We start from the raw sequence: 27,910 nt of genomic DNA on the forward strand, positions 1-27,910 counted from the left end.
TTCAGATCCACAGCCTGAGCCACAATTAAGGTTTCAGAAACACCAAAGGCAAGCCAGTGAGTGTCATTTTTAACCAGTTTGAACATTTTACTACTTCCTAACATCAGAAGCACTCGGGCTAGAGAGCCTGGTCCTTGCCCTCAATAAAGTGATTAAGCTGAATGGGTGTTGGGGAGTATTATTAGGCTGAGAAGCGCTAAAAATAGAAATGCTCTGTTTTCTGAAAGCCACAGCAGGCCTGGAGAGACTGGCAGCCTGGAGGTGCCACTGAGGGGCCCGAGGAAGGGGAGGGAGGGTGGCAGTCCCTGAGGCCCCCGGACTGAGATGGGGTGGTGGGTGTTGTGATGGGCTAGCTGGGCGGTGGGCCTCTTTCCCAGCTGTCATCAAGAACAGAGTGACAGCCAGAGAGAGGAATGAAACTGGGTCATTTGCAGCGACATGGATGGACCTAGAGTCTATCATACAGAGTGAAGTAAGTCAGAAGGAGAAAAACAAATACCGTATATCATCTTATATATGCATATGGAATCTAGAAAAACGGGGTTAGTTGCTCAGTCGTGTCTGACTCTCTACAGCCCCAGGGACTGTAGCCCGCCAAGCCCCTCTGTCCATGGGATTCTCCAGGCAAGAGTACTGGCGTGGGTAGCCATTCCTTAACATCTGCAGGGCAGGAATAGAGAGTGGACTTGTGGACATAGAGGTGGGTGAGGGGAGGGTGGGCTGAACTGGGGAGTAACACTGACATATGTACAGGACCATGTGTGAGATAGACAGCTAGTGAGAAGCTGCTCTGTAATTCAGGGAGCTCAGCTCAGTGCTCTCTGCTGACCTGGAGGAGTGGGGTGGGGGGTGTGGGAGGGAGGCTCAAGAGAAAGGGGATATACTTATACATGTAGCTGCTTTGCTTCGTTGTACAATGGAAATTAACAGCATTGTAAAGCAATTCTACTCTAATAAAAATAATAAAAAAAAGAACAGAAAGCTGTGGATTGGTTGCTTCTGCCTTGGTTTTGAAGACCACCCTCACTCCCCCCATGTGTTTTTGTATTAAAGTAACTGACAATGCTTGAGTCTAGGATGGACACCTTGATCTAAAATTTACATATTTCAGCCCTGAACTTGTCGGATTTACCTGCTGCTGTGGTGAGGGGTTGGGTGGGGGGGTGGGGATGGGCGAGGAATCCAGTTTGGGCAGTGAGCAAAGGGCAGATTCTAAGGGTTATTTGCAGACAGAGCTGGGGAAGGGGAGAGACCACAGAGCGTCTGCTCTGTCAAGCTGGGATTAACCAGAATGCTCGGGGAAGGTGAAAGAAGGGGACTTTTTGGTTAACGGAAGGTCAGCCTAGAAAGCCTTGTCTGATTTATTCTTTATAGTTCACTGTCATTCATCAATGTGAGAGGCCTTTTTTTGTTGTTGTTTTTTCTGCTTCAGATGAATCCAGCTGACTGTTTTTCATGATAAAATATCTTGCTGACTTAGAAGTCACAAGGAGAAGGCCCAGGAAGGAAGCTAGTCATGAAGGGATATTCCCAACTGTGATTTCACTGGAAGTCAGTCTTAAAGATCGTGGTGGTACCTTCTGTCAGGCCCTGCATGTTTTCTCATCTTGATCTCATTCCTCCACGATTAGGTAGAAGGGTGGGGCTGGGAACATGCTGTCCAGTTTAGAGGTGGAGAAACGGAGGCGGGGTGCTACAGCGGAGCCCACAGCAGGGCCTGATCAGTCCGTGCTGTGCAGTGGGCATGGTGCATCCCTGGACCTGGAGAGGAGAGCTGTTCTTCAGACACGAGGATATAAACTGGGGAGCTGGCCTTGGAGCTTGTGAGAAAGACCTCCCTCCAGGAATGAGCCAGAGTGTGGAGAACAGCAGGGGCCGAGAGCTCGCTGCCTCTGAGCATCTCTTCTGCTCCCCTTGATGTGAACTTCTTCCTCTATAACCTTTTACATAATCAGAGGCCCTGAAGGTTAGGTGGACTTCCTCTACTGTCACCCTGATTGATTTGTGTCTTTTTCTTTTCACTTACTGACTGTGAGACCTTGGGCCACAAACCTAAGCTTTTCAGCCTCAATTCTTTTTTGTTTTTAATTAATTAATTTATTGGAGTCAGCCTCAGTTCTTACCTCTATAAGATGGGAAGAATCTTAGCATTGATGGCAGAATTAAATGGTATGTGAACTAAGCTTTTCAGCCTCAATTCTTTTTTTTTTTAATTTATTTATTTATTTTAATTGGAGTCAGCCTCAATTCTTACCTCTATAAGATGGGAAGAAGCTTAAAACTGATGGCAGAATTAAATGGTATGTGTACCAAGCTTTTCAGACCTCAGTTTTCACCTCTGTAAAATGGGAGTAATCTTAGAATTGATGGCAGAGTTAAATGCTCTGTGGCATGTAGAGTAGTTAATATGGTGTTTATCTTGTAATAAATATTCAATAATTGAGTTATCGGGGACTTCTCTGGTGATCCAGAGGTTAAGAATCTGCCTTGCGATGCAGCGGGTGGGAATTTGGTCCATGGTCAGGGAACTAAGTAAGATCCCACATTGGGGCACGTAAGCCTGAGCCCCAGTGAAAGATCCTGCATGCTGCAACTAAGACCCGATGCAGCCAAATAAATTAAATAAATCCATTAAAAAATAATAATGTTATCAGTATCCTTATTATTATTCTCAAGGCTGCAGCAGCACTATTGCTTCTCTAGGCAGGGCAGCCCTTGTAGGAAGGACTCCTAGCATCCTGGGAAGGGAAGAGTTAGGGTGCAGTTGCCAAGCGCCAGTTCCTGTTGCTGGGCACCTTCACGTGCATCATCTCATCTGAACGTCCTACCAAGCTTGCAGCCTCCTTTCTGGCTGAGTGGTACCCCTGGAGTTGTACGCTTTCAGACTGTAGGATACAACAGGTGTATTATTAATATTACCTCTTTAGCTGGTGAGGAAACCGAGGCTCAGGGAGGTTAAACAGCTTCCGCTGTTGATGCAGCTGGTGGGCACCTGAGCTGAAATATGTCAGTGTCAAAGCCAGGGGTGGGCTTGACAGTGGGTGAATCCTGCCTTTTCTGGTAATCTGGCAGGCTGTCTTCAGGGGCTGTGGCATGGTGTCCTGGTGGGGCTCTCAGGAGTGGGGAAGTTCCTGTTTCCAGGGCTCAGCAAAGGGAATAGTCAACAGATGCTCGTATTGCAGACCCCTGCCCAGTGGTTTCTTAGTGCAGTGGTTATTACACTGGGACAGCATTTGAAATCCCCTGAAATGCTTTGTTCCTTGTAGCTTGTTGGGATAGGATTACCTATGGGTGTTTTAGGCTTCCCCAGGGTCTCAGTGGTAAAGAATCCTCCTGCCATGCAGAAGACAGTAGACGTGGGTTCAGTCCCTGGGTCTGGCCTCTGGAGGAGGGCATTGCAACCCACTCCAGTATTCTTGCCTGGAGAATCCCATGGACAGAGGAGCCTGATGAGCTACAGTCCATGGGGTCGCAAAGAGTCAGACACGACTGAGCAACTGAACACACACACACACACACACACACACACACACACACATGGGTATTTTAGCTTAAAAATGGAGGTGGGCTGAGAGGAGTGGGGATCCAGGCATTCCCTCTGTAGGGATCTCAAAGAGCTTCCCAGGTTGTGAGAGACCTTGGCATACTTTGCAGTCAGTGAGAAGTAAGGGAGGAAGGATCCTGCCAGGAGACGGGGGGCCCAGAGTGCAGTTAGGGATGAGCGAGTCTGCCTTCCCTCTTCTCTGAAAGTACCTCAAGGGACAATTTAATTGGAGGGGGTATCAGGGGATGTTGGGGGACTGGGGTGCTGGCGACCATCAGCTTGTGATGTTGTGGATAGGTGGGGTTTTGATTCTGGCTGTCTTCCCTGGAGTAGCCTGGTTTTGCTTTTCTCTCTTGTTCAGGTGGCACTAGTGGTAAAGAACCTGCCTGCCGATGCAGGAGACAGAGGAGATGCAGGTTTGATCCCTGGGGTGGGAAGATCCCCTGGAGAAAGAAGTGACAGCCCACTCTAGTGTTCTTGCCTGGAGAGTCCCATGGACAGCTGGCGGGCTACAGTCCGTGGGGACAGAGTCGGATGTGACTGAACTGACTTAGCATGCATTGTCTAGGTAGTACCATGCTCTTCCCCTGGGAGGTGGGTCGGAGGTGGGCCCACGCCAGGCCGGATTTTGGGTGTAGACCCCTGACGGGGAACTCCAGTAGAAGGAGCAGAGTGGTTGAGGCTGAGAGCAGGAGGCCAGAGGCTCAGATCACAAACAGGGCTTCGAGGCTGCTGGACACCGGCAGAGAGCCCTCTGTCCTTTAGGAATCTCTCATCTGAGAATCCCCAAGTGCGAACCAGGGAGGAAGGTCCTTGCTGGTGACCAGGGGTTGGTTGAGGGGATGTCCAGTGAAATCATGGCAGAAGTCACCCCCTCCCTCCCCTGCCCCGCCGCTAGAGTTTTTGTGGCATTTTTACCTCATCCTTTACAAATACCAAGAGTACAGTGCCACCTCTTTTAAGTAGGACAAAGCCGTGGATACCTGAAAGCTTGGGTGTTCCCTGGAACTCGGGTCAGCCTCCGCCTCGGCCTCACTGGCTCAGCCCAGCTCTGTCTGGTTAATGATTCTCTCAGTGTCTGGACTGTCTGCCCCACTTTGCCTGCCGGATGGAGCAAAGTCTGCCCCTGGGGAAGGAATCCCCTGCTGGAACCAGGGAACCCAGCCCCAACTTGATCCAGCACCACTGTCCCATTGCCAAGGGTTGTAAGCATTTGGGCCCCTTTACAGCCACTTTAAGCCTCCTTTGCCCTGTTTTTCCAGCTTCTTCCCCAGCGACGCCCCTTGGTCTTTTCTTCTCCCTTGGGTCTCCACTTAAAACTAGTCATTTACAGATGGAAGGATGAAGTGATTCACCCACGGCTGCACAACTCAGACAGGGTCAGTTCACCCGCCTCATCCGAGGGTGCCCCTTCTCCCGTCCCAAACAGCTGAAGACCGTGCATTCAAGGGCCCCAGAGAATGCAGTGTCTCTCCTTTCTGAGCCACTTGCTCACAGGTGAGAGCTGTGGGGCTAAAGTATTACGGACTGGAGTTCCTGAAGACGCTGTCCAAAGGCTGCTCTCCTGGAGCTCATCAACTTGATGAAGTGAAATTATTCTGTAATCATAATAACTATCCAGGTACTTACTGTGTGCCTGGTACTTCATACAGGTTCTTGTTCATACTATCTTATGACAATAGATAACCACATTTTAAGGAGGGAAGTAAGGCCACAAAGTTGATGCCAGGCCCATACCTGGCCATCAAAAGAGTTTCATCAAAAGAGACCAAACGAAAGAGTCTCTCCCCTTTTGTTTCTTGCTCTTTGGTCTGGGGTGGTAAGAATATTTTAAATGTTATGAGATGTATATTGCATTCATTTGATGTCTGTGTGGGTCTCAGACATTGACACCGGGGGAAGGGGAGGAAACAGTGGTAATGACGAGGACGTGAATTTGACAACCAGCTTTTATTGAGCAATCACTGGATGCCGGGCATGGTGGTAAAGACTTTACATATAGTATTTAAATGAGTCACCAGTCAACCCTGTGAAGTAGATACTCTGTGCCCAGTTTTACAGGTGAAGAAACAGGTCTAGAGAAGATAATTAGCTTACTTGGTGGTAGCTAGAAATGATAGAACCCAGGACTTGAACCTGTGTGTGTTTTGATTCCAGAGCAAGGGTTCTTCCCTGCTATGCAGCTGTGTATTTAGTGTATCTGTTTCTCTGGGCCATGGACTGTGTTTCTCAGCCTACTGGGTTATGTAACAGAGGAGCTTTTCTAAGCCTCTCCGGGCTGAGCGATAGGGATGAGGGACACTGTGTTTGGCATTCGGCAGTGCATTGATGGGAAATTGACGTCTAGAGATCAGGAGAGCCTGCCGCCCAGAACCCCCGGTCATTCCGTGATCTCTGTAGCCTGGCCAGGGAGTCTGTCCTGGTGACTTTCTGAGTCCTACCTTTGATTGAGGCCCAGTGTTATTAGTTCCCCCTGCCACCCCCATCTTGCAAGCCGGGCCAGGCCCGGAGGACCTTTCTCCTACTTGGTCGTCACGGAGAACTACCCTTGAACCATATTCTGAGCCAATCGATAGGGCTGGTTGTTTTCCGGGCAGCCCACATCTGCCCACCTGCCTTTTCTGTTCCCTCTCCCCTAAATCTGTGTATCTTACAGAGATGCTGGTTCTGTATCAGTTTTTGTTTTGTTGATAAAAGTGAAAGAGAGAGAGAGTGCGCGAGCGAGCTGGAGAGAGAGAGAGAGCAGGCTTTCCAGCTCCTCTTAGGGAGTACACATCTCCTTGAGTGAAAGAACACGCAGTGCTGGCCTTTGGAATTGGCAGCCAGTGTACTGTTCTCTGTCAGATAAGAGGTACTGTAAATAAAACTGTACACCATGGCCCGTTGTAAAATGCCCGGAGTCTGTACTCATTGTTCTGACAGCTCATGCTTTTTTTGGGTCTGCTGTTTTGGTACACTCTGTACTTCCTTATGTAAGCAGGCATGCATATCTCATCAGAACAGTCAAGATGTTTATTTTAAAATCTCAAGGAATTAAAAGAAAAAGGACACAGTACTCAACATTAGATGCTGGCAGACATTAGGTGTTTTTTCAGTGGTTCCTCCCCGCCCCCTCCCCACCCCTTCTTGTTAGCACGGGGGTGGGAGAGTTTTGGGAGACAAGGGATTTTGAAATTTTTTCCTTTTATCATTGGCTTGCGCCTTACTGGCTTCAGAGAGGCTCCAGGCCACATCTGATTGCGTGCAGTGCCTTCTCGTCCCCTCCCTTAGGTGCTCGGGACCCCCAACCCCATTTCTGGGCAAGGGGGCGCTGTGCTTTCCCAAGGAGAAGTGGCCCAAGGGGGTGGCAGGAGAGGAGGGCGGCTGCGGGCAGCCTGCCTGCCATGCTTCTACTGGATTGCAGCTCTGTTGTTGTTGGAATGCTGGGCATTGATAGAAAGCTTTATGGTTTTGAAAGTGCTTTTCTGGCATGTCTCGCCTTTGATTCCTGTGAGTCGGGGTGATCCTTAGCCCAGAGTGGAACGGCTCCCACACACACACAGGCCGCCTCCATGTGGGCTGTGGCAGCTGCCTCCTTTTCACCCAGTCTTAACCCGCAGTGAGCCCTCCTCCTTCCTCTGGCCTTTGTTTCACTTTCTGCAGGCATCAGGGAGGAAGGGGAGAATTCAGAATGGTCAGGCGGCTCCTCCCACTCTCAACACCCCCCGCCCCCCACCCTGCCACCTCTGGTTGGATCCCTGGGTCAGGAAGATCCCCCGGAGAAGGGAATGGCAACCCACTCCAGAATTCTTACCTGGAGAATCCCACGGACAGAGGAGCCTGGCAGGCTTCAATCTGGGGGGCCCCAAAGAGTCGGACACAACTGAGGGGCTAACATAGCCCCATTTTTCTCAGCTAAACTTAGTGTCTGGACTGGGAGTGGGTGTGCTCAGCAGATCTCTGCTGGCCTGTGGAGGGTCCACCCGGGCTGACCAGAGGCTCCCGAGTGGGCTGGAGGGAGGGCTTGCTTGTTTGCTGCAGCGGAGAGTCCTGGGCAGCTGGACAGGGAGCCAGAGGGCGGGGAGGAGAGGGACATCTGCTCCAGGGGAAGCAGGCAGCTCCACTTCCTAAGCTTCCCTTCCCTTCTCCTCCAGACTGCCTGAGTTCCAGGCGGAGACCGTGTCCTTGAGTTTTGAAAAAGGGCCAGCAGACATCCCAGCCCATGTAGACCAAGGACTCTGCCACCCCCTAGGGGACAGCCTGGCAGTGCCCTGAGTGGCCAGTGCCCCCTTCACAGGCCAGTTCTACAACCCAGGAACCTCCCTGAGGGTTTCTGTGTTTATGGGGCAATGAGTGAGCGCCATCCACGTGTCAGGTACTGGGAGAGAATTGGGAGTAGAGAGGTGGTCTCCAACGTTTTGGGCACCAGGGACCGGTTTTGGGGGATGATTCAGGGAGGCGGGGAGCTGGTTTGGGGATGATTTGAGCAGATTACGTTTACTGTGCAGTTTATTTCTGTTATTGTTACATCAGCTCCACCTCAGATCATCAAACGTTAGACCCCAGAGGCTGAGGACCCCTGGAGTAGAGACAAGGCAGATGCTAGCCCTGCCTGCTCTCATGGAGCTTGCAGTCTGCTGGGGAGACAGAGAGAGAAAAGGAGTCTGGCAAGCAGCACAGGATCTGTGAATGAACTCCTCAGGCAGCAATGTAGAAGCTGCAGGGGTGTGTGGGGAAAGGGGCAGGATACGGAGCGCTGTCAATACTGACATGTTGGTCCTCTGATAGATTGCTCTGGTCCCTCAACAAGACAATCCCTCACCTTTTAAATTAGCATGACAAGGGATGGGGGGGGTGCGTGTGTGTGTGTGATTATAGTGAAATATGTCTTTACAAATGTGAGCTCACTTTACAAAAGATAAATGGCCCCCAAATAGCTGTACATTGAATTTCAGTAAAATCAATCATACTTCGCACAAAGGCGTTCTTGAAAGGAGTCCTGGCCCCAAGCCCGTCTGGGCTGGCGGTGAGTGTCACTGACCGGTTCTGTGGCTCTGCCCCAGCCCGTGGGGCCCAGCACTTTGCCCAGCTTCTCACAGCCCTTTTGGGACTGTCTCTTGCTGTCCCCATTTTGTAGAGGGAGCGACAGTCTCACTGAGGTTAGGCAACTCGCCGAGGTCACAGCTGGTGATTCACTTAGCTGGGATTTGAACTCTTGATCTGTCGGACCCGAATCCTGCGCTCCTAACCACACTCTGCTGTGCCCCTTCCACCCGCCAAGGTGTAAAGAACATCAGTAATCTCCTGTCCGCAGAGTGCCTGGTGCTTAACTGGAGATTTGTAGTCATTAACTACATGATCTCCTTGGGTTCTCATAGCCTCAAGTGAGGCAGATGGATCCGTTCATTCCCATTTTACAGACGGAGATGCATGTGTGTTGAGGTGTGATGTGGCTGAGGTGGGCCTGGGACCCGCTCTCACCACTCTGGATCAAGCCATTCTCTCCTCTCGTCCACCCTGATCTGTAATAGCTGGGGAACAGCGAGGGTCTAGGCCGCTTGGTCATCGTGTGGCTCTGCCACTTTGCTATTGAATTTATCCTCCTGTGATCCAAACCCTGTCTGTCCCTCTCTGCTCTCTGACGCGTGCCAGCCAGCCAGCCTCCTCGCTCTTCCTTTGTCTGGAACGGACTTTCTTAAGACCGTGGGCTCACCTCCTCAGATGTCAGCTCATCCCATAAAAATAGCCCCTGCCTTCTCTGGCCCTCTTCACGTATGTAGTTCTCTCTTTATGGCTTATTGCCACCTATTTTGTATCTACTTATCTTTTAGCAGTATGCCTTCCCCTCTTGAATAGAAGCTTCTTGAGGACCAGGATGTGTTCTTTTCTCCATGTGCTGTAATTCCCCCTCTTGGCAACTACTTAACAGATATACAGAGAACATCCCCTTTGTGTAGGGAGGGGATGGCAAGGAATGTCTGTCCCTGAGCCATGCCCTGCATGAGCCCCAAGAAATTTTTTGGGGGGAGGTGTAAATGCTGCAGTGTCCTCACGTGCCCATTGTGTTGAGCTGGCATGACCTCCCCCCTACCCCCTTGCCCTGATGCTTTATAAATGTATCAGTGGCTGGGTGATGTCACCGTAATGCATTCTGGGAATGGCCGTGTGGTTTATGCACACTTGAGTTGCTCTCAGTGCAAACCTGACATACTGGAGGCAGCAGCAAACAACATGTACACAGTAAACAGGCAGAGACTGTCCTATTGATTAACAGATGAGGCCTCTATTATCGATCAAAGCTTGGTGAGGAAATTTATCACTTTTAATTTCAGGGCTGCCAAATATTTCTGCCTCTGAGCCAGCCATTACAGGGACAATTTAAAGGCACATGCCTCCTTGGGAGAGGGGCGCTCTGTGCCTCCCTCTACCTGGTTCATAACTGCCTGTCCTTGCTCCTGGGCTTGGGGTTTGCAGAGGGAGTCTGGGTGGGGATGGGGAGTACAGAGGCTTCGTGAGGGGAGGTGGGCGTGGCAGCCCATGTCCTTGGTATCCACGTGGGAGGGGGTCGTCACCCACAGTCACTGAGGATGGGGGACTTTCACACACTCACAGTTTTGTGACTTCGGCAAGGCAGGGGGTGGAGAGCAGAGGACTTTGAGGGCAGCCAGATGTGGTCAGGCCTGGGCCAAGCCGCTACCCTTGCTAAGATCACGTGTGCTCTCATCTGCTTTATCTTCATCTGGCTTCGACGATGTCACACATCTGGCCCGTGATTGCCTACCTGGCCTCTCCCTGCTTCTCAGTCATTAAAGCAGATGCTCCTGCAGCCACACGGATGGCTGTTTTCTAAGAATCCTCGTCACCACAACTCTTTGAAGCTGCAGCCCGAGTGGGCTCCTCACCCAGAGGCAGGGCTCCAGCATCATGGCGACGTCAATGGTGGGCCCTCTCCTTTCCAGCCCCTGCTTCCCTCCTGAGGCTTTCCTTCCTCTTCTTCTTTAGGGACCCAGGAGGGGACCTCCCTGGTGGTCTAATAGTTAAGACACTCCACCTGTCCATTGCCGGGAGCACAGGTTCAGTCCCTGGTCAGGGAACTAAGATCCCACATGCCATGTGGCGTGGCCAACAAAACCTGTAAGTCCTTTAGGAGCTATGAGAACTGGTAGGATCAAAGCAAAAATTAGGGTTAAAATCCAGTTCCTTACAGGTCTGCAGAAATTCATTGCTGGCTGATGATTTGGAGCTGGGGGAAGTTTCTCACTGTAAGCGGGGATGGTTTCCTCCGCCCCGAGGCTTCCCACCTCTGCCCTTTGAGGTACTTGCTGCATTTCCAGTATGAATGGATAAAAAGTAGCCTGGCTGCCTCCAGGGTGGATGCACATGGTGACTGCTTTGCCATCAAGTTCCCTGGCTCTTTCTTAGAAGCTCTTGAAGCTGCTTACAGATGCTTGGCCCTAGGACACCCTGCAACTTGTAGGGATACCTGGAGGGGATCATGGTATTCTCCCTGCCTTGAGGCAAAATTCTACTCCAGCCACTGAAGACAGATGACAATATTTATTTTTGAAACTCTTTAAGGAAAAGTAATTTCATATTTTTCCTGAGGCACTTTATCATTCATTTATTTAGTCAGCTGTGTAATATTTATTGAGCCCCTAATAGAGGGCATATCCTGCTCCTTGTCAGGAATGTAGACAAGATCAATGCCCTAAATGTTTATTAGTATTTAAGTCTATACTGGTATAACTTGTATTCTGAATTCTCGCCCTTGGTGTGCTAAATACTCCAAGACAATTATAAATGACGCTTGCTCCTTGGAAGAAAAGCTATGACAAACCTAGAAAGTATATTAAAAAGCAGAACCATCACTTTGCTGACAAAAGTCCATATAGTCAAAGCTATGGTTTTTCTAGTAGTCATGGATGAATGTGAGAGTTCATCCATGTGTGAGGACGAACCGTGAGGATCACAAAGAAGGCTGAGCGCCAAAGAATTGATGCTTTCTAACTATGGTGCTGGAGAAAACTCTTAAGAGTCCCTTGGACTGCAAGGAGATCAAACCAGTCAATCCTAAAGGAAATCAATCCTAAATATTGGAAGGATTGATGCTGAAGCTGAAGCTCCAATACTTTGGCCACCTGAGAGTCGACTCATGGAAAAGACCCTGATGCTGGGAAAGATTGAGAGCAAGAGGAGAAGAGGGTGACAGAGGAAGAGATGGTTGGGTGATATCACCAACTCAATAGGCATGAGTTTGAGCAAACGGTAGGAGACAGTGAAGGACAGGGAAGCCAGGTGTGCTACAGTTTTATGGAGTGCAAAGAGTTGTACACGGCTTAGGGACTGAATAACAAAGAGTTTAAAATTACTTCAAAGCAGTGAAACACCTGGAGTAACAGGCAAATTTGGCCTTGGAGTACAGAATGAAGCAGGGCAAAGGCTAATAGAGTTCTGCCAAGAGAATGCACTGGTCATAGCAAGCACCCTCTTCCAACAACACAAGAGAAGACTCTACACTTGGACATCACCAGATGGCCAAAACCAAAATCAGATTGATTATATTCTTTGCAACCAAAGATGGAGAAGCTCTATATAGTCAGCAAAAACAAGACCAGGAGCTGACTGCGGCTCAGATCAAGAGCTCCTTCTTGCCAAATTCAGACCTAAACTGAAGAAAGTAGGGAAAACCACTAGACCATTCAGGTATAACCTAAATCAAATCCCTTATGATTATACAGTGACAGTGAGAAATAGATTTAAGGGACTAGATCTGATAGAGTGCCTAATGAACTATGCATGGAAGTTCATGACATTGTACAGGAGACAGGGATCAAGACCATCCCCAAGAAAAAGAGATGCAAAAAAGCAAAATGGCTATCTGGGGAGGCCTTACAAATAGCCGTGAAAAGAAGAGAAGCAAAAGCCAAGAGAAAAAGGAAAGATATAAGCAGCTGAATGCAGAGTTCCAAAGAATAGCAAGAAGAGATAAGAAAGCCTTCCTCAGCAATCAATGCAAAGAAATAGAGGAAAAGAACAGAATGGGAAAGACTAGAGATCTCTTCAAGAAAATTAGAGATCCCAAGGGAACATTTCATGCAAAGATGGGCTCGATAAAGGACAGAAATGATATGGACCTAACAGAAGCAGAAGATATTAAGAAGAGATGGTAAGAATACACGGAAGAACTGTACCAAAAAAAATCTTCATGACCCAGATAATCATGATGGTGTGATCACTCACCTAGAGCCAGACATCCTGGAATGGGAAGTCAAGTGGGCCTTAGAAAGCATCACTACGAACAAAGCTAGTGGAGGTGATGGAATTCCAGTTGAGCTGTTTCAAATCCTGAAAGATGATGCTGTGAAAGTGCTGCACTCAGTATGCCAGCAAATTTGGAAAACTCAGCAGTGGCCACAGGACTGGAAAAGGTCAGTTTTCATTCCAATCCCAAAGAAAGGCAATGCCAAAAAAATGCTCAAATTACTGCACAACTGCTCTCATCTCACACACTAGTAAAGTAATGCTCAAAATTCTCCAAGCCAGGCTTCAGCAATATGTGAACCGTGAACTTCAAGATGTTCAAGCTGGCTTTAGAAAAGGCAGAGGAACCAGAGATCAAATTGCCAACATCCACTGGATCATGGAAAAAGCAAGGGACTTCCAGAAAAACATCTATTTCTGCTTTACTGACTATGCCAAAGCCTTTGACCGTGTGGATCACAATAAACTGTGGAAAATTCTGAAAGAGATGGGAATACCAGACCACCTGACCTGCCTCTTGAGAAACCTGTATGCAGGTCAGGAAGCAACAGTTAGAACTGGACATGGAACAACAGACTGGTTCCAAATAGGAAAAGGAGTACGTCAAGGCTGTATATTGTCACCCTGCTTCTTTAACTTCTATGCAGAGTACATCATGAGAAACGCTGGGCTGGAAGAAGCACAAGCTGGACTCAAGATCGCCGGGAGAAATATCAATAACCTCAGATATGCAGATGACACCACCCTTATGGCAGAAAGTGAAGAAGAACTAAAGAGCCTCTTGATGAAAGTGAAAGAGGAGAGTGAAAAAGTTGGCTTAAAGCTCAACATTCAGAAAACGAAGATCATGGCATCCAGTCCTGTCACTTCATGGCAAATAGATGGGGAAACAGTGTCAGACTTTATTTTTTTGGGCTCCAAAATCACTGCAGATGGTGATTGCAGCCATGAAATTAAAAGATGCTTACTCCTTGGAAGGAAAGTTATGAGTAACCTAGATAGCATATTAAAAAGCAGAGACATTACTTTGTTAATAGTGATCCATCTAGTCAAGGCTATGTTTTTTTCTAGTAGTCATGTATGGATGTGAGAGTTGGACTATAAAGAAAGCTGAGTGCTGAAGAATTGATACTTTTGAACTGTGGTGTTGGAGAAGACTCTTGAGAGTTCCTTGGACTGCAAGGAGATCCAACCAGTCCATTCTGAAGGAGATCAGTCCTGGGTGTTCATTGGAAGAACTGATGCTGAAGCTGAAACTCCAGTACTTTGGCCACCTCATGCGAAGAGCTGACTCATTTGAAAAGACCCTGATGCTGGGAAAGATTGAAGGCAGGAGAAGAAGGAGATGACAGAGGATGAGATGGTCAGATGGCATCACCTACTCAATGGACATGAGTTTGGGTAAACTCCAGGAGTTGGTGATGGACAGGGAGGTCCATCCGCGTGCTGCGGTTCATGGGTTCGCAAAGAGTTGGACACAACTGAGTGACTGAACTGAAAAGCAGTGGAACTTTTTTTTTCTAACTAGAATTTTACATAAAACTTTGAGGTATAGAAGGGATAAATTGGATTTTTTGTAGGGGGAGAAAGTCTAGAGTCCCGCTTCATACTCATGAAGCATCTTTGCAGATGAAACCCTGGGGAGGCTGAAGGGTACAGGGATTCAGAGGAAAGGCTCTGAAGTCGGGCTGCCTGTGTTTGAGTCCACCTCTGTGGTTAGCCACTGTGTGACACTGAGGAAGTTCCTTAACCTCTCTGAACTTGAGTTGAATCATCTGCTAACTGGGGGTAATCACACTATGTCCTTTGAAAGCTTGTTAGGAGTAAACGAAATGATGCATGCTAAATACTCCGCCTTAACGCCTGGGATATGCTATGTTGTTGTTTAGTTGCTTAAGTCGTGTGTGACTCTTGCAACCCCATGAACTGTAGCCCACCAGGAAATCTGAGGTGGTTTGCAAACAGCACTAGACTGCTTTCTACTATACATATGTGAAAGAAATAGTTGTGCCTCTTATGTGACTTGAATACAAAGCTAAAACACAGGCACGCTTAAAGAAGTGCCCAGACTTGTCGAAAGGAGCAAAGTGTAGCAGGAGATAGCAGATTGGAAAGGGCAGAGCCGCGAGGGGCTGGCGTGCTTGGCACATGTGTACTTTGGTCTTGGAAATGGACTGGGACTGGAATGGACAGGAATGAAGAGAGGCATTGCTCGGTCACCGTGACCCAGGAGGGCCCTGCGGCACCCGGAGAGGGCTGGCAAGGACAGTTCCCAGTGCAGTTGGACAGCTGACCGGGTGAGCTGATGGAACACCTTGAAAGCCAAGCAGAGGAGTTTAGTGAAAGTTACTCAGTCGTGTCTGACTCTTTGCGACCCCATGGACTGCACAGTCCATGGAATTCTCCAGGCCAGAATACTGGAGTGGGTAACCGTTCCCTTCTCCAGGGGATCTTCCCAACCCAGGGATCCAACCCAGGTCTGCTGCATTGAAGGCAGATTCTTAACCAGGTGAGCCACCAGGGATGCCCAAGGAGGAGTTTAGAGTCAGTGCAAATTGTGAGCCATTGTATATTTTTGAGCAAGGAAGTGTGAGGAATCAGGAACCTGCCTCTGTTGGGTGGATCAAGGGGTGGCTGGTGGTGCGGCAGTCCTCCTCGAGTCATCCAGTGTTCTGGACACAACCCACAAGGGCCTCGGTAGGGGCAGTGGTTATCAACATGCAGGGGGTGAGATGCATCTAGAAGACATTTGGAGGAAAACCTGCCAAAGCTGGTGACGGGTGCCCCCTAGATGAAGTAACAGAGCCTTGAAAGCCATTAGCAAGTCGTGGAAAGTCATTGTCACACTGCAGCACTGTTATTCTGATGCTTGTAAAAATGGTTCCAAAAAAGCTGATCCAATTGAATTGCACTGAACTGATTTTGTTTATTCCACAGATATGTATTGTCATTCATTCCCACTGGGTGTTAGGCAGATACAACTGTGCATACGATGACATACTTCCTCCCTCGGGGAGCTGGAGACGGGTCCACAGGCATTTAGGAGAGAGCCTGGTGAGACCGTGACCTGGAACAAACAGGGTGCTGTGGGAGCCTGGAGAGGGTCCCCCTCGCCAGACCCGGGGCAAGGGTGGGAGCTGAGGCATGATAATGACGTCCTGTGGGGCTGGGGAGAGGGGTGGACTGTCAGAGCCAGAAGCGGTACAGAAGGATGCTCAGAGAGCTCACAGTGCAGAAGTACGAGGCTCCTCCAGGGGACCAGAGCTTCTCAGGAGGGCTGGAGACCAGGGAACGAGGATGAGGAGCGAGAGAAGAAGCAGGAGAGAGAAGCGCAGGAAGGGCTTTGTGAGTTACCCTGTGGACTGTGGACTTTATTCTGAAGGAGAGTCATTCAGAGATTTTAAATTGTTAGCTGCAGGTGGTGCCTGGGGGGTAGACAGTTAAATATTTTTATTTTTTGGTAGATGTGGTTTGGTTTGACTTTTTAAAAATACCTACATTTATTTATTTTTTTGGCTGCTCCAGGCCTTAGCTGCAGACCTTCGAACTTCTTTGAGACATTCTAACTCTTAGTCGTGGCAAGTGGGATCTAGTTCCCTGACCAGGGATTGAACCCGAGCACCCTGCATTGGAAGCATGGAGCCTTAGACACCGGACCACCAGGAGAGTCCTGACAGTTTGGTTTTAGACACACAGAAAGTGAAAGTGTTAGTTGCTCAGATGTGTCCAACTTTTTGCAGTCCCACGGACTGTAGCCCACCAGGCTCCTCTGTCCATGAGATTTCCCAGGCAAGAATCCTGGAGTGAGTTGCCATTTCCTTCTCCAGGGGACCTTCCTGACACAGGGGTGGAACCTGGGGCTCCTGCATTGCAGGGAGATTCTTTAGCATCTGAGCCACCAGGGAAGCCCCCAGGCATACTCGCTTAGGGAATTATCCAGGTACTGATGTGTCAGTAGTTTCTTTTTTCCCATAAAGTATAGTCTGCGCAGCAGGGCACGTTTCCCCTCACAATATCAGGGACTCCTTTCCATCCCTCACTGGGTGCCAGCCCCTCAGGATCCCCCTTCTTCTTGCACATCTCTCCCGGATCCCTTCGCTGTTTTTTATGGCTGTTCTGGTTCTGTTCCCTCTTCCGTCTGGGAGAGCCCTTGCTGGGGGCATTTGGGAGCTCAGTTGGGTGGGTGGTCACATCTTGGAGGTGGGTCCAGGCTGGCTCTGGGGCCGTGGGTTATCCCTGACTTGAGATCTTCACAGGTGTTCAGCCCCTTCCCCCAGGGTCCACCTGCACGATTTTAGCCCAGGACCCCTTTTCCTAATGCAATGTCACTCTTAATAATAAGGTAACTGCCTCCCCTTTCTTGCAGCGGGTGCCAAAGCCTTTGTCTGCGATCAGTGTGGTGCCCAGTTCTCGAAGGAGGAAGCCCTGGAGACGCACAGGCAGACCCATACTGGTGAGTGAGTGACCCCATCCTCCAGGCCTCTGTTGCGGTGGCGCGTGGATGTGAATATCTTGGTCCTTGTTTCCCTGGGGAGCTGTGAGTGGGGTGGTTTGTTGAGTGACCCCATCCTTCAGGCCTCCATTGTGATGGCGCAGGGATGTGAGTATCTTGGCCCTTGTTTCCCTGGGGAGCTGTGAGTGGGGTGGTTTGTGCTATCTTCAGCTACCCTTGCTTGTGGAGCTGGCTGGGCAGGAGCTTATAAGTGTGACTTTGCCCCAGAAGAACAGCTGCCCTGGATCAGGCCAAGCTCTCTGTCTCTAATAGGCCACTTGGAGCCCATCTCCATGGAGATGCTGATACTTTCAGAGGCTTTAGAAAGTCAGTGATGTTGTCTAACTCTGAAGTGGCCCAGTGGGCTGGCCCTCCTTCTGCAAGAGTCTAGTCATTGTCTAAAAGAGAGCAGTCTGTCCACAGGCATGCAGTGGAACAGTATTATCCAACAGTGATATTGCTGTGATCTCAAACCATTGATTCCATAGCATCAGTGTCATCTCCTCATGGTACTTGGCGTCGTCGTCATCATTGTAGCTCATGCTTCCTGAGCGTTCACAACGTGCCAGGCCCTGTCCTTAGTGCTTTACCTGATCTCAGTTAGCCAATCTTTCTATAACTCTGTGAAGTAGAAAGCTACTCCCGTGTCATTGATAAGGAAACCGAGATTCAAAGGAGGGTCAGTGACTGGCTAAAGTGAGTAGTGGGGACAGGAATGGTACTGGTTTGATCCTAACACTGCCATTTACTGTTGTGGAGCAATGAATCCGTTCCTTAAGCTCTCTTAATTTGGGTTTCCTCACCTGTTGGAAAAGTAGGGTAATACTAGTATCTACCGTGTAGCATAGATTTGTTGGGGGGATTAAATAAGATATTTTATTTGGAGTGTTTAGGGGAATGCTTGGCTCATAATAAGCATTCGATAAATAGTAGTAGAGGCATTTAATTTAATAAATATTAATAGAGTCCCTGTAATATCCTGGGCACTGTGGGAGTCTTTAAGGTCTAATAACATATGAGACAGATAGCATTCTTCACGGAGCTGAGATTCCAGTAGGGCGATAGGATAGGCACGTGATTGTGTAGTAATAATGCCAGGCTGTAATAAGCATTAGTGAGAAAAAATATAGCAGGATAAGGGAGAAAAGGGGTATTTTAGGTCAGATGGTCAGTCTTCTCTGAGAGGGTGACATCTGAGCCCAGCCGTAAAGTTGGAAAGTGAGTTAGTTACTTAAAGGTTTTGGGGAAGAAGATCTGAGTAAAGGGAACAAACACTTGTAACACTCCTGCACGTGGGTTGAATTTGACAGGTTTGTGGAAGAGCAGTGTGTTGGTAGGGGGCAGGCAGTGAGGTGCAGAGTGGTGGGAGATGAGGTCAGAAATCAGGTGGGTCTCTCAGTCCTGGCACGGAATTTGGATTTTATTCTGCGTGTGCCGAGAGTCCATTCTTGGGGTGGGGGTGGGGGATAAAATATTTGCAAATCATTTTCATTCGGTTCGAAAATATGAGGAACTCTTAGGACTCTAGTAAAAATACAAATAACCAACGCAAAAACTGTGCAGAGGATCTGACTGAATAGACATGTCTCCAAAATAAACAAATAATCATTGAGCGCATGAAAAGATGCTTGACATCATTAGCCACTGGGAGACTACAAATCAAAATCACAATGAGATACTAAATGCTTTACACCCACCAAGATGTAGCTTAATAAAAATGCAGGCAGTGAGAAGTGTTGTTGAGATTGTGGAAAATTCAGAACCCTCATACACTGCTGGTGGGAGTGTAAAATGGTGCAGCCACTTTGGAAAACAGGCAGTTCCTCAAAAAGGTAAACAGATACTGTGACCCAGGAATTCCACTCCTGCGTATATGAAAACATATAGCTACACAAAAACTTGCACATAAGTGTTCTTAACAGCATTTTTATAATAGCCAAAAAGGTAGATATAACTCAGTGTCTACCTAGTGATGAATGAATACACAAAATGTAGTTTATCCATACAGTGGAGTATTACTCATCTCTAAAAAGGAATGAAATGCTGATACATTCTGAACCTTTTAAAGAGGAATTCTAAAACCATTGTGCTCAGTGGAGGAATCCAGTCACAAAGGCCATGTGTTGTATGATTCTGCTTATATGAAACATCCAGAATAGGTGAATCTCCAGACAGAAAGTAAGTTAGTAAGGGGCTGGGAGATTTGGGGTGAAATGGTAAATGCTAATGGATATGGAGTTTCTTTTTGGGGTGATTCAAATGTTCTAAAATGTGGTGATGGTTGCGCATCTCTGAATACATTAAAAAGTACTGACTTTGTCCTTGAAAAGCATGACTGGTGCATCATATGGTATATGAATTATGACTCAGTAAACTACACGCACACACACACACTGTGCGCGCACACACACACACACACACACCTATGCAGACAAACATTTATAGAAAATGGGCAAAACAGTCCATTGGAGGGTGTTGAATGGAGGATGACATGACCTGATTTATGGGTTTAAAATATCACCCCAGTTCCTATGTTGATAATTGACCGCAGGAGTGTTTGTTACCAATTGGTATGCAAGGAAAACCACTCTAACAGTAGATTAAAACCACACTGTGTTAACATATCAGACGTTTCTGTAGGTGACTACGCTCAGCTGAGCAGTTTTCACTTGGGGTCTCTCACGTGGTTGCATTGGGTGGTGTGTGGGCCTGGGTGTCCATGATGGCACCCTCTCTCTCGTATCTACCTCCCAGTCCGCCTCCCATTGGCCTCTGTCTCCAGCAGAGCAGCCTGGACCTCTCACTCAGGGCTCTAAGAGTCAGGAAGCAGAAACTGCGAGCCTTCTTAAAAGGTAGGCTGGAAACACGTAGCATCACTTCCACCAGTTCATTGCTCTCAGCAGGCACAGGTCAACCCCAGGTTCAAAGGATGGAAGAGTAGATTCCCTGTCTTCGTGGAGACTGACGGACACCCAGGGAAGGAGGGACTGGTGGCAGCTCTCTGTGGAAGCAGGCCCCTGAGCTGCTACTGGGGCCAGAAGGGAAGAAGGAAGACCAGTCAGCTGCTGATGCTGTTCGTGATCGCCATCAGTCTTTTCTCGTCTTCCTGCCCCTCAAAATCAGCCTCTCCACATGGAAGACATATGTCATAGTCCTGGTGTCATGCACTCTGGGCTGGTGTTGCCCTGACCCGTGGCATTAAGCAGAACTTTCTAGGTGAGCTGTCAGCCCAGTCAGTGTCTCCCTGGCTCGGGTCTAGAGAAGGGGACTTGGCCAGCAGGTTTTGCCCAGGATCCCAGAGCTGGATTTCTTAAAAGCCAGGGAAGGACACATGTCTCTCAGACCCCCGGCTATTTCTTGTTGCCTCTGGACCGCACGTGTAACTGAGAATCCTGCTCTGAGGATTCCAATTGGGGGCTGAGAACACCAAACTCTGAGCCAGCTTTACAAAGCAGCTTAATTCTGTCCGTCCAGATTAAATTTGCAGCAGCAGGGAGCAAGCTGCCCTAAGTGCCCGGGCCAGGGCAAGAGACTACATCCCTACTGGGTGAGCAGATGGGTATGTCGTTCACAGACAGGACCCCACACACTTATTGAGCACCTCTTGTGTGCCTGGCACCCACTGGGGATATGGCAGTGAGTAACGCAGACGCGCTCCCTGTATTGTTTTTCAGACAACTTTAGTGAGATGTAATTCGCATCCTGGTCACGTGTTTAAAGGATCCAGTTCTGTAGTTTTTGATATATTAGTGTATTTTTAAGACTGTCATAAAAGATATATAAATTTGCCATTTTAACTAAGTGTGTAATTCAGTGGTGTAAATGACATTGCAACCTGTTTTTAGAGTTTGGTATTGATTGGGCTTTGAAAACCAGGAGGTGTCTTAGGACGAATGCCCTTCCAGGATTTATTAAGTTAGTGAGGACTTGAAAGTGACCAACATTTTTCAGAAAAGAATATTAGTTCCAAGTACTTTGGCCACCTGACGTAAAAGGTCAACTCATTGGAAAAGACCCTGATGCTGAGAAAAGACTGAGGGCAGGAGGAGAAGGGGGTGACAGGATGAGAATGATCGGATGGCATCATCAACTCAATGGACATGCGTCTGAGCAAACTCTGGGAGATAGTGGAGGACAGGGAGGCCTGGCACGTCAGACATGACTTGAGAGGCTGAACAACAGTGATTGGAAAAAAAGCTGAAGTTTGAGTCAGAAGCTGGGGAGGGGGTGGAATCTAACTTTGCTGTCTAGCAGGTGGATAACCTTGTTCCTAGTCCCTTCTGCCCTTCAGATCTCCTCACCTGCAAAGGGGTATAGTGCCCATCCTTCCTGTAGCAGAGGTGGAGCCCGGCTCTTTCAGACCTGTTTGGGGGCCAGGGATAGTACTGTGGAGCAGGTGTGGGAATCTTAGTTCCCTGCCGGGGGGTCAAGCCTGTACCCCTTACATTAGAAGTAAGTCTTAACCCCCGGAGTCTTACCCCTCAGACTGACTTCTGCTTTATCTCCAAGCTGAATCCAAATTGTGCAGAAGAAACCGGAGTGGATGCTTTAAGAAGGGCTCCCTTCCCAGCTGGCTGTGAGCGAGGGGCACGCTCCCTTGCCAGGAGAAGCGTTTGGCCCCTCCTGGTGTTGGGCAGGCTGTCCTCGGCTGGGGACAGAGGTGGTGGTGGCCGTATTGTCAGCTTCAGGTCGGCATCGAGGCAGTTCTGCTGACAGGCAGAGCTGGGCACAGTGCTATAGGGGACATACAGGTAGAATGTGCAGAGCCCAGATGGATTCTCAGACTCCCCTAACAATCAATGAAAAAACACGTGACCTCTAGATGCCATCTCTCTTCTACGAAAGGGGGCCTCTGAGAAAGAGAGAGGCCTGGTGATAAGGAATGCTGAAAGTGATGCTAAAGCTGTTGGACTGGGGGAAGCCAGTGGGGTACCAGATATCCTTTAAGGGAGCAAACAGGAGAGTGGGGAAGAAGCTCTGAGAAGGAAGAGACCCTGGGAGAGTAAAGTCATGAAACTGCCATCTTATGTTTCTGATACCTATATTTATCAAACACTTTCTTCCACTGTACCCATTTTACAGATGAGACCATGGAGGCCTAGAAGCCCAGCACTAGGAAGTGAAGAGCTGGAACTTGACCCAACTCTGACTTCAGTGCTCTTTCTACCAATCCCCAGCTGCCTGCTCACTGACTTACTATTGTCCATGGGTTTGTGGCTGAACAGTTTAGGGAGAGCTTGTGTAGCTCATGGCCACGTCCTGGGCAGAGCTCTTTTGGATCCCTGTGACCTATTTAACTAAGCATCCTCCATACCCTGATGACCGTGTGCCCCTCGGGAGATAGTATACAATATCCCTGAAATAGATAGGGTCTGGGAGTTCTATGCCCAAGGCCGCCCCACCACGTGGGGAATTCACAGAGCTGACGTGTAGCATGGCATTGGGATGGGTTATCGGGGTGCTTGTCAGATATTCTTGACACTGCAGAATGAATTTAGTAGAAAGTATTTCCAATCCCATTTTTGCCAAACACACATCATCTTCCGGGCTCACCCTTTCAGCTCCTCCACTTACCCTGGAGGACTTCTGTCCCCGTGGGTGTGACCCTTCCTTGTCCCTGCCCTCCAGAATCTTGGTGGGCTCCAGCTGGTGCTCAGGGACGACACACTTACGCTTGGGCTGGGCTCAGGCTTCGTTGTCACACTTCAGTTTTCTGTTTTGCTACAGCTAAGACTTTGAGGAGATAAACAGAGATCACTTTACACCTTTTATATTATGACAAATACATATTGCAAAACACTGCTGCTTCCAAAATGTTTGGGTTGCAGAGCAGTCAGGAATTAACAGCTCTGCAGCTCCCCAAGATGCCTGTACTTCATTTACACATCAGAATTTTTTTTACACTGTTCAGTAAAATAAAAAGCGAGAAAACACATATACACGCACGTACACACACACGCCCAGCGCACCAGTTGGGTTCTATATCAGGAATGTCTTAAATTAGTAAGTAGTTCTTTAAAAGTCCAGATAAATTGATAAATACCATTAATGGCTTAATTTATACTCCGGGTTTGAAATTTGACACACGGACAGTATCTTGGCTCAGGAAACACAAGTGGTTTTGTGCCAGAGGTTTTAATGACCGATCAGTAATATAAATTGCTGCGTCACTGAACAGAAATAGCTTCCCTGTGTCATTTGATCTGGAAACTTCTCTGGCCAGGCAGCAGTTAATAAATTTAAAAATAATTACCCTCTTCATTCAAAGTCAAACTAATTAGGAGTGGGTTTTACAAATCATAATGTTGTCCGAGCCACTGTACATCCCCGTTTGGGACGTGAACAGGCCTGGGGGCAACAGATGGGATCGGGTGGCATTAATTAGAGGGCAGGGGAGATACCTCAGCTGCTGAACTGAGGGTGAGGGGGCTGGGGCAGTCTGCAGCAGGCCCTGTGGGGGAGGGGGGAGATCTCAGTGCGGCAGCCTTGGAATTGAGCTGAAGGAACCTTCAGCTCTTTTAATTCATATGTAGGAGACTCAGAGGCTTCACAGGTGGCAATAGTGGTAAAGAACCCGCCTGCCAACGCAGGAGACTCAAGAGACGCAGCTTCAATCTCTGGGTTGAGAAGATCTCCTGGAAGAGGGCACGGCAACCCACTCCAGTATTCTTGCCTGAAAAATCCCACGGACAGAGGAGCCTGGCGGGCTGCAGTCCATAGGGTCAGGTCGCACAGAGTCGGACACGACTGAAGTGACTTAACACGTCCGCACGTAGGGGACTCAGAACAGCTCCCTGTGTGCGATCTGAACATAAGAGAGATGGGGCCAATGCTAGTGTTTGGGGGCCAGGCTAGAGAGCCTGTGAGAACCCCACAGCAGGAAAGGCAGATGTGCAGATGGCTACTCTGGGAGGATGACCTCTCGAGGGCTTTATTCACCAGGCAAGTTGGGGCCCTGATAGCGCGGTTCAGGTTGTCTTGCAGGTTTCAAGGAAGCGGGACCCTTGGAACCCAAAGTCTTGAGTGTGACATTCAGGGTATTCGGAGCGCTTGGAATCTGGTATCAGACTGTCTAGATTCAAGTCCTGTCTAGTCCCATCACTTCCACGTTTTATGAGCTTGGGCAGGGTGCTTAACTTTCCCTAAGCCCGTTTCCTCCTTGGTGATGTGACAGCAACGATGCTGTTGTACAAGGGGTGTTGTGAGGATTTAGTTTGATGACCCGTGGAAAGCACTCAGCATAGGCCTTGCATGGAGTAAGCGCTCAGTCAGTGGTGATGGTGGTTACTAACACTGCACCATCATGGTCTTTGCCATGCCCTTGGAGTGTATCCTTTCCCCTGACTAGGTAGGTGAGAGGGGAAGGGGCAGGCTGATACGATAAGCAAGCAGTAAGAATGGGGTGCAGCTGCTTTGCTGAGTGGATGGGATCTTGAGGATCCTGATGTGTCCTTTGGTCAAGAGGATGTTTCCAGCGTACCTGTAGAGCCAAGAGCCCCTGCTGTAGGTGCAGCGGGCAGAGGTGAGGGCATAATGAAGTTGTGTACGTGGAACAGCCTCTCAGCAGATTTCGTGGATTTTATTTAGTCCCCTAGTTCCTAGAATGCTCAGAGCTTCCCGGGGGGACTGCCCTCTTCTGACGTTTAAGCCGATAACATATCCAACTAGGCCGGACAGGCTGCAGAGCTGGGGTTGGTACAGAGCAAGGTCCTGTGTTCCCCCTTCCAGGAGCTTGAGTCCCCCACTGGTGTCCTGGCCCATGTCTGTTGCCATTAGGAACATGGGTATTCTGGAAATATAAGTCAGACCTGTGTCATCCCACTTTATGCCCTCATAGTACCCTGGTAAGGAAAAGAGACAGAAAGTCATTCCTGAGCTTAGGAGTTCTGGGGCTAGGAAGCTTCATGGACGCCTTAGAGCCCAGGACACTTGATCTCCAGACTTGGCCCAAAGCAATTCCCCTCTCTTCTCCAGCCCACTCCCTGCCCCACGCGGTTGGCCAGGCTAGTGACTTGTGTTCGCTACATACCAGAGTAGCCTGTGCGGCTGATTTGTCCCATCCTTCCTTCATTCATTTATCCACTAAGTTTTGAAGCACCTACTGTGTGCAAGGGGTGGTCCCTGCCTTCCTGAAGGCTACAGTGTGTTGTGGAGGAAATGAACAAGTAGGGTGAATTTGCTTCGGTTGCAGATAATATAGTCTTCCCAGGTGGAACTAGTGGTAAAACAGACAAACAAACAACAAAAAAACTTACCTGCCAGTGCAGGAGACATAGGAGATGCGGGTTCAATCCCTGGCTCAGGAAGATCCCCTGGAGGAGGGCATGACAACCCACTCCAGTATTCTTGCCTGGAGAATCCCAGGGACAGAGGAGCCTGGCTGACCCATGAGGTCGCGAACAGTCAGACATGACTGAGGCAACTTAGCATGCACACACAGATAATATAGTAGCTGTACTCTATTGGACATTTTGGAGATATAATTTTATTAAGTCCTTATTACTATCCTAAAACATAGACATTTTCCTTCCCTGTTCTTTGCTAGAGAAAATTAAAACTTAGAGAAGTTAAGGATGACCTGTCCAGGATGGCTAGGACGTGTGCTTTGGGCTCCTGAACCCTAAAGCCTGTGTTTTAATGTTGCTTCTCCTCCCCATGTGGGCCTGGGCATAATACCTAATGTGCAGAACCGGGGACTCAGCTCTGCCCATTCAACAGCCTAAAAAACTAGGGCTCAGAGGCCTATATTTGCAGAGGGGGGTCAGTTGAGAACAAATAAGCCAAACCAGAATTAGGACCCACGAGTTCTTACTTCCAGGCCAAAGTACTCTCCACTCTTGACTACAAAATAAGGACTTTATTTTGCTGGCCTAGAAAAACTTGCTTCATTTCCACCTTCCTGCGTCACAGAGAAAGCCATTCAAGCAGATGCAAATGCTGAGATGCTCCTTCTCAGCTTCTCCATGTCAACCTCAGGAGGGTCGTGTGGCCCAGAACAGCTGACACACCCAGCGGCCAAGGGCAGCGGCGCTGCAGGACCTGCCCACCCCTGGTAGCACGGAGTAGGCGCTGGAGGCGCCCTCCCTGGGGCCCTCTCCTCCTCAGTGTGAAGGAGGCTCGGAGGCACCTTGTGTGCCTCAGTGTGAAGGAGGCTCGAAGGCACCTTGTCGTGGCTTTGGGAGGAGAAGGCAGTGATATCACACAAACACACACGCGCACACACATGTACACCCTTTGATCGTGCAGAGAGCTGTGCCCCCACCTTGGTGTTGTCGGCTACCTGCTTGAACTGGCCCCTCTGTCCCTCCTGATATATTAAGGATACTTGGAAAGAGCTGTGGGGACTGTCTCTGGCCCTGAACTCCAGAGGAGAAAATGAAGTCCTTGTTTGGAGGACTTTCGGTGGTGGATGAGCAGCCGGGGCAGAGAATCAAAGAGGGTGAGCAGCTACATTCCTTCCCTGGAGGTGGCTGCCGGCCTTCTGGCCCCCACTCCCGCCCTGGGCCTGGCACGAGGGGTGGTGCTGGGCACGGAGGAGCCCTGTCAGGGTGGCTGGCTCCTGTCCTCCTGCAGTAGGAAAACCAGCAACTGTTCTGACTCCTCCTCCCAAGGGCAGTCTCTCTGTTCCCCTGGTCCCAAAGAGGATGGGGGAGGGAAAGGGAAGGGCCAGCAGATGAGAAAGAACTTCCTCTCCCCACAGCTTGACAAGGAAAAAAGGCAGAACGAGCCTCCCACCCTGGCCCAGGCTGGAGGGTGGCGGGGAGGAGGGGGTCATCAGATGGACACGTGGGTTCCACTTGGATTGGCGTGACCTCTCCCATTGAAAGCATAATAGCTTTTGACTTTTATAAATATCAGGGGTGACTGGTATAGCGTTTCACGTGGTGTGCCAGGGAATTGAACCCGAGAAAGCCCGAGCTCGGGACGGCTGCAGCGCGTCATGGGCACTTGGGGAGGGAGAGTCATGTGCTCCTGTTTGTACAGTCAGTGCTCCAGCATAGACTTACTCTTGAGCTCGTTTTGTGCTATTACTATCAAGGCCTGTTTGATGCCTAATATAGAGTTTTATTTTCCAAGCCCAGGGCTCTCAGCTCTGTTGGAGCGGCTTGCTGTGGTGTAGGGAACAGCAGCCTGGCTGTCACCTGCTGCCCAGCCACGCCTGCCTTCTGCACCGGTCACCCTAGCTGTGCCAGGGTCCCTCTGGTTCCTTCTGGACTGACCTCCAGTGCTGCTTCTTATGAATAGATTTTGGGTTTTTTTTTTTTTTTGGAGTGATTTTAGATTTATAGCAAAATAGAGTGGAAAGCATAGAGTATCCTGTATACCCTCTACTCCCCACCCCAACACAACTCCCTCCCTGTCAACATCCCTCATCAGAATGGTGCATTTGTTACCCCTGATGAACCGAGGTTGATACATGATTATCCTGCAAAGTTTATGTTAACGGGTCAGTCTCGTTGTAAATTCTCTGGGTTTTGATAAATGTATAATGATGTGTATTCACCATGGTATCATACAGAAGGGTTTCGCTGCCCTGCAGAACCTCTGAGCTCTTCCATCTCCCCAATACTTTTGCATGAAGCGTTAACACTTTGAGGGGATCGGTGGTATTTAGCTCTCTTGGGATTGGAGAG

General features: G+C 49.0%; 1 protein-coding gene across 2 annotated transcripts in view; it reads left to right on the forward strand.

Annotated features, from left to right (window-relative positions):
* The window catches only part of ZBTB16 (zinc finger and BTB domain containing 16), a 203,869-nt gene that overhangs the window by 116,285 nt on the left and 59,674 nt on the right, over positions 1 to 27,910 (forward strand). For both annotated transcript variants that reach the window (XM_040258032.1, XM_040258033.1), the window contains exon 4: positions 17,151 to 17,237. In XM_040258032.1, coding sequence (XP_040113966.1) covers positions 17,151 to 17,237 — 87 coding nt within the window. The remainder of the gene's footprint in view (positions 1 to 17,150; positions 17,238 to 27,910) is intronic.

Source organism: Oryx dammah, unplaced genomic scaffold (assembly GCF_014754425.2).
Source record: "Oryx dammah isolate SB20612 unplaced genomic scaffold, SCBI_Odam_1.1 HiC_scaffold_17, whole genome shotgun sequence".
Classification (NCBI taxonomy): domain Eukaryota; kingdom Metazoa; phylum Chordata; class Mammalia; order Artiodactyla; family Bovidae; genus Oryx; species Oryx dammah.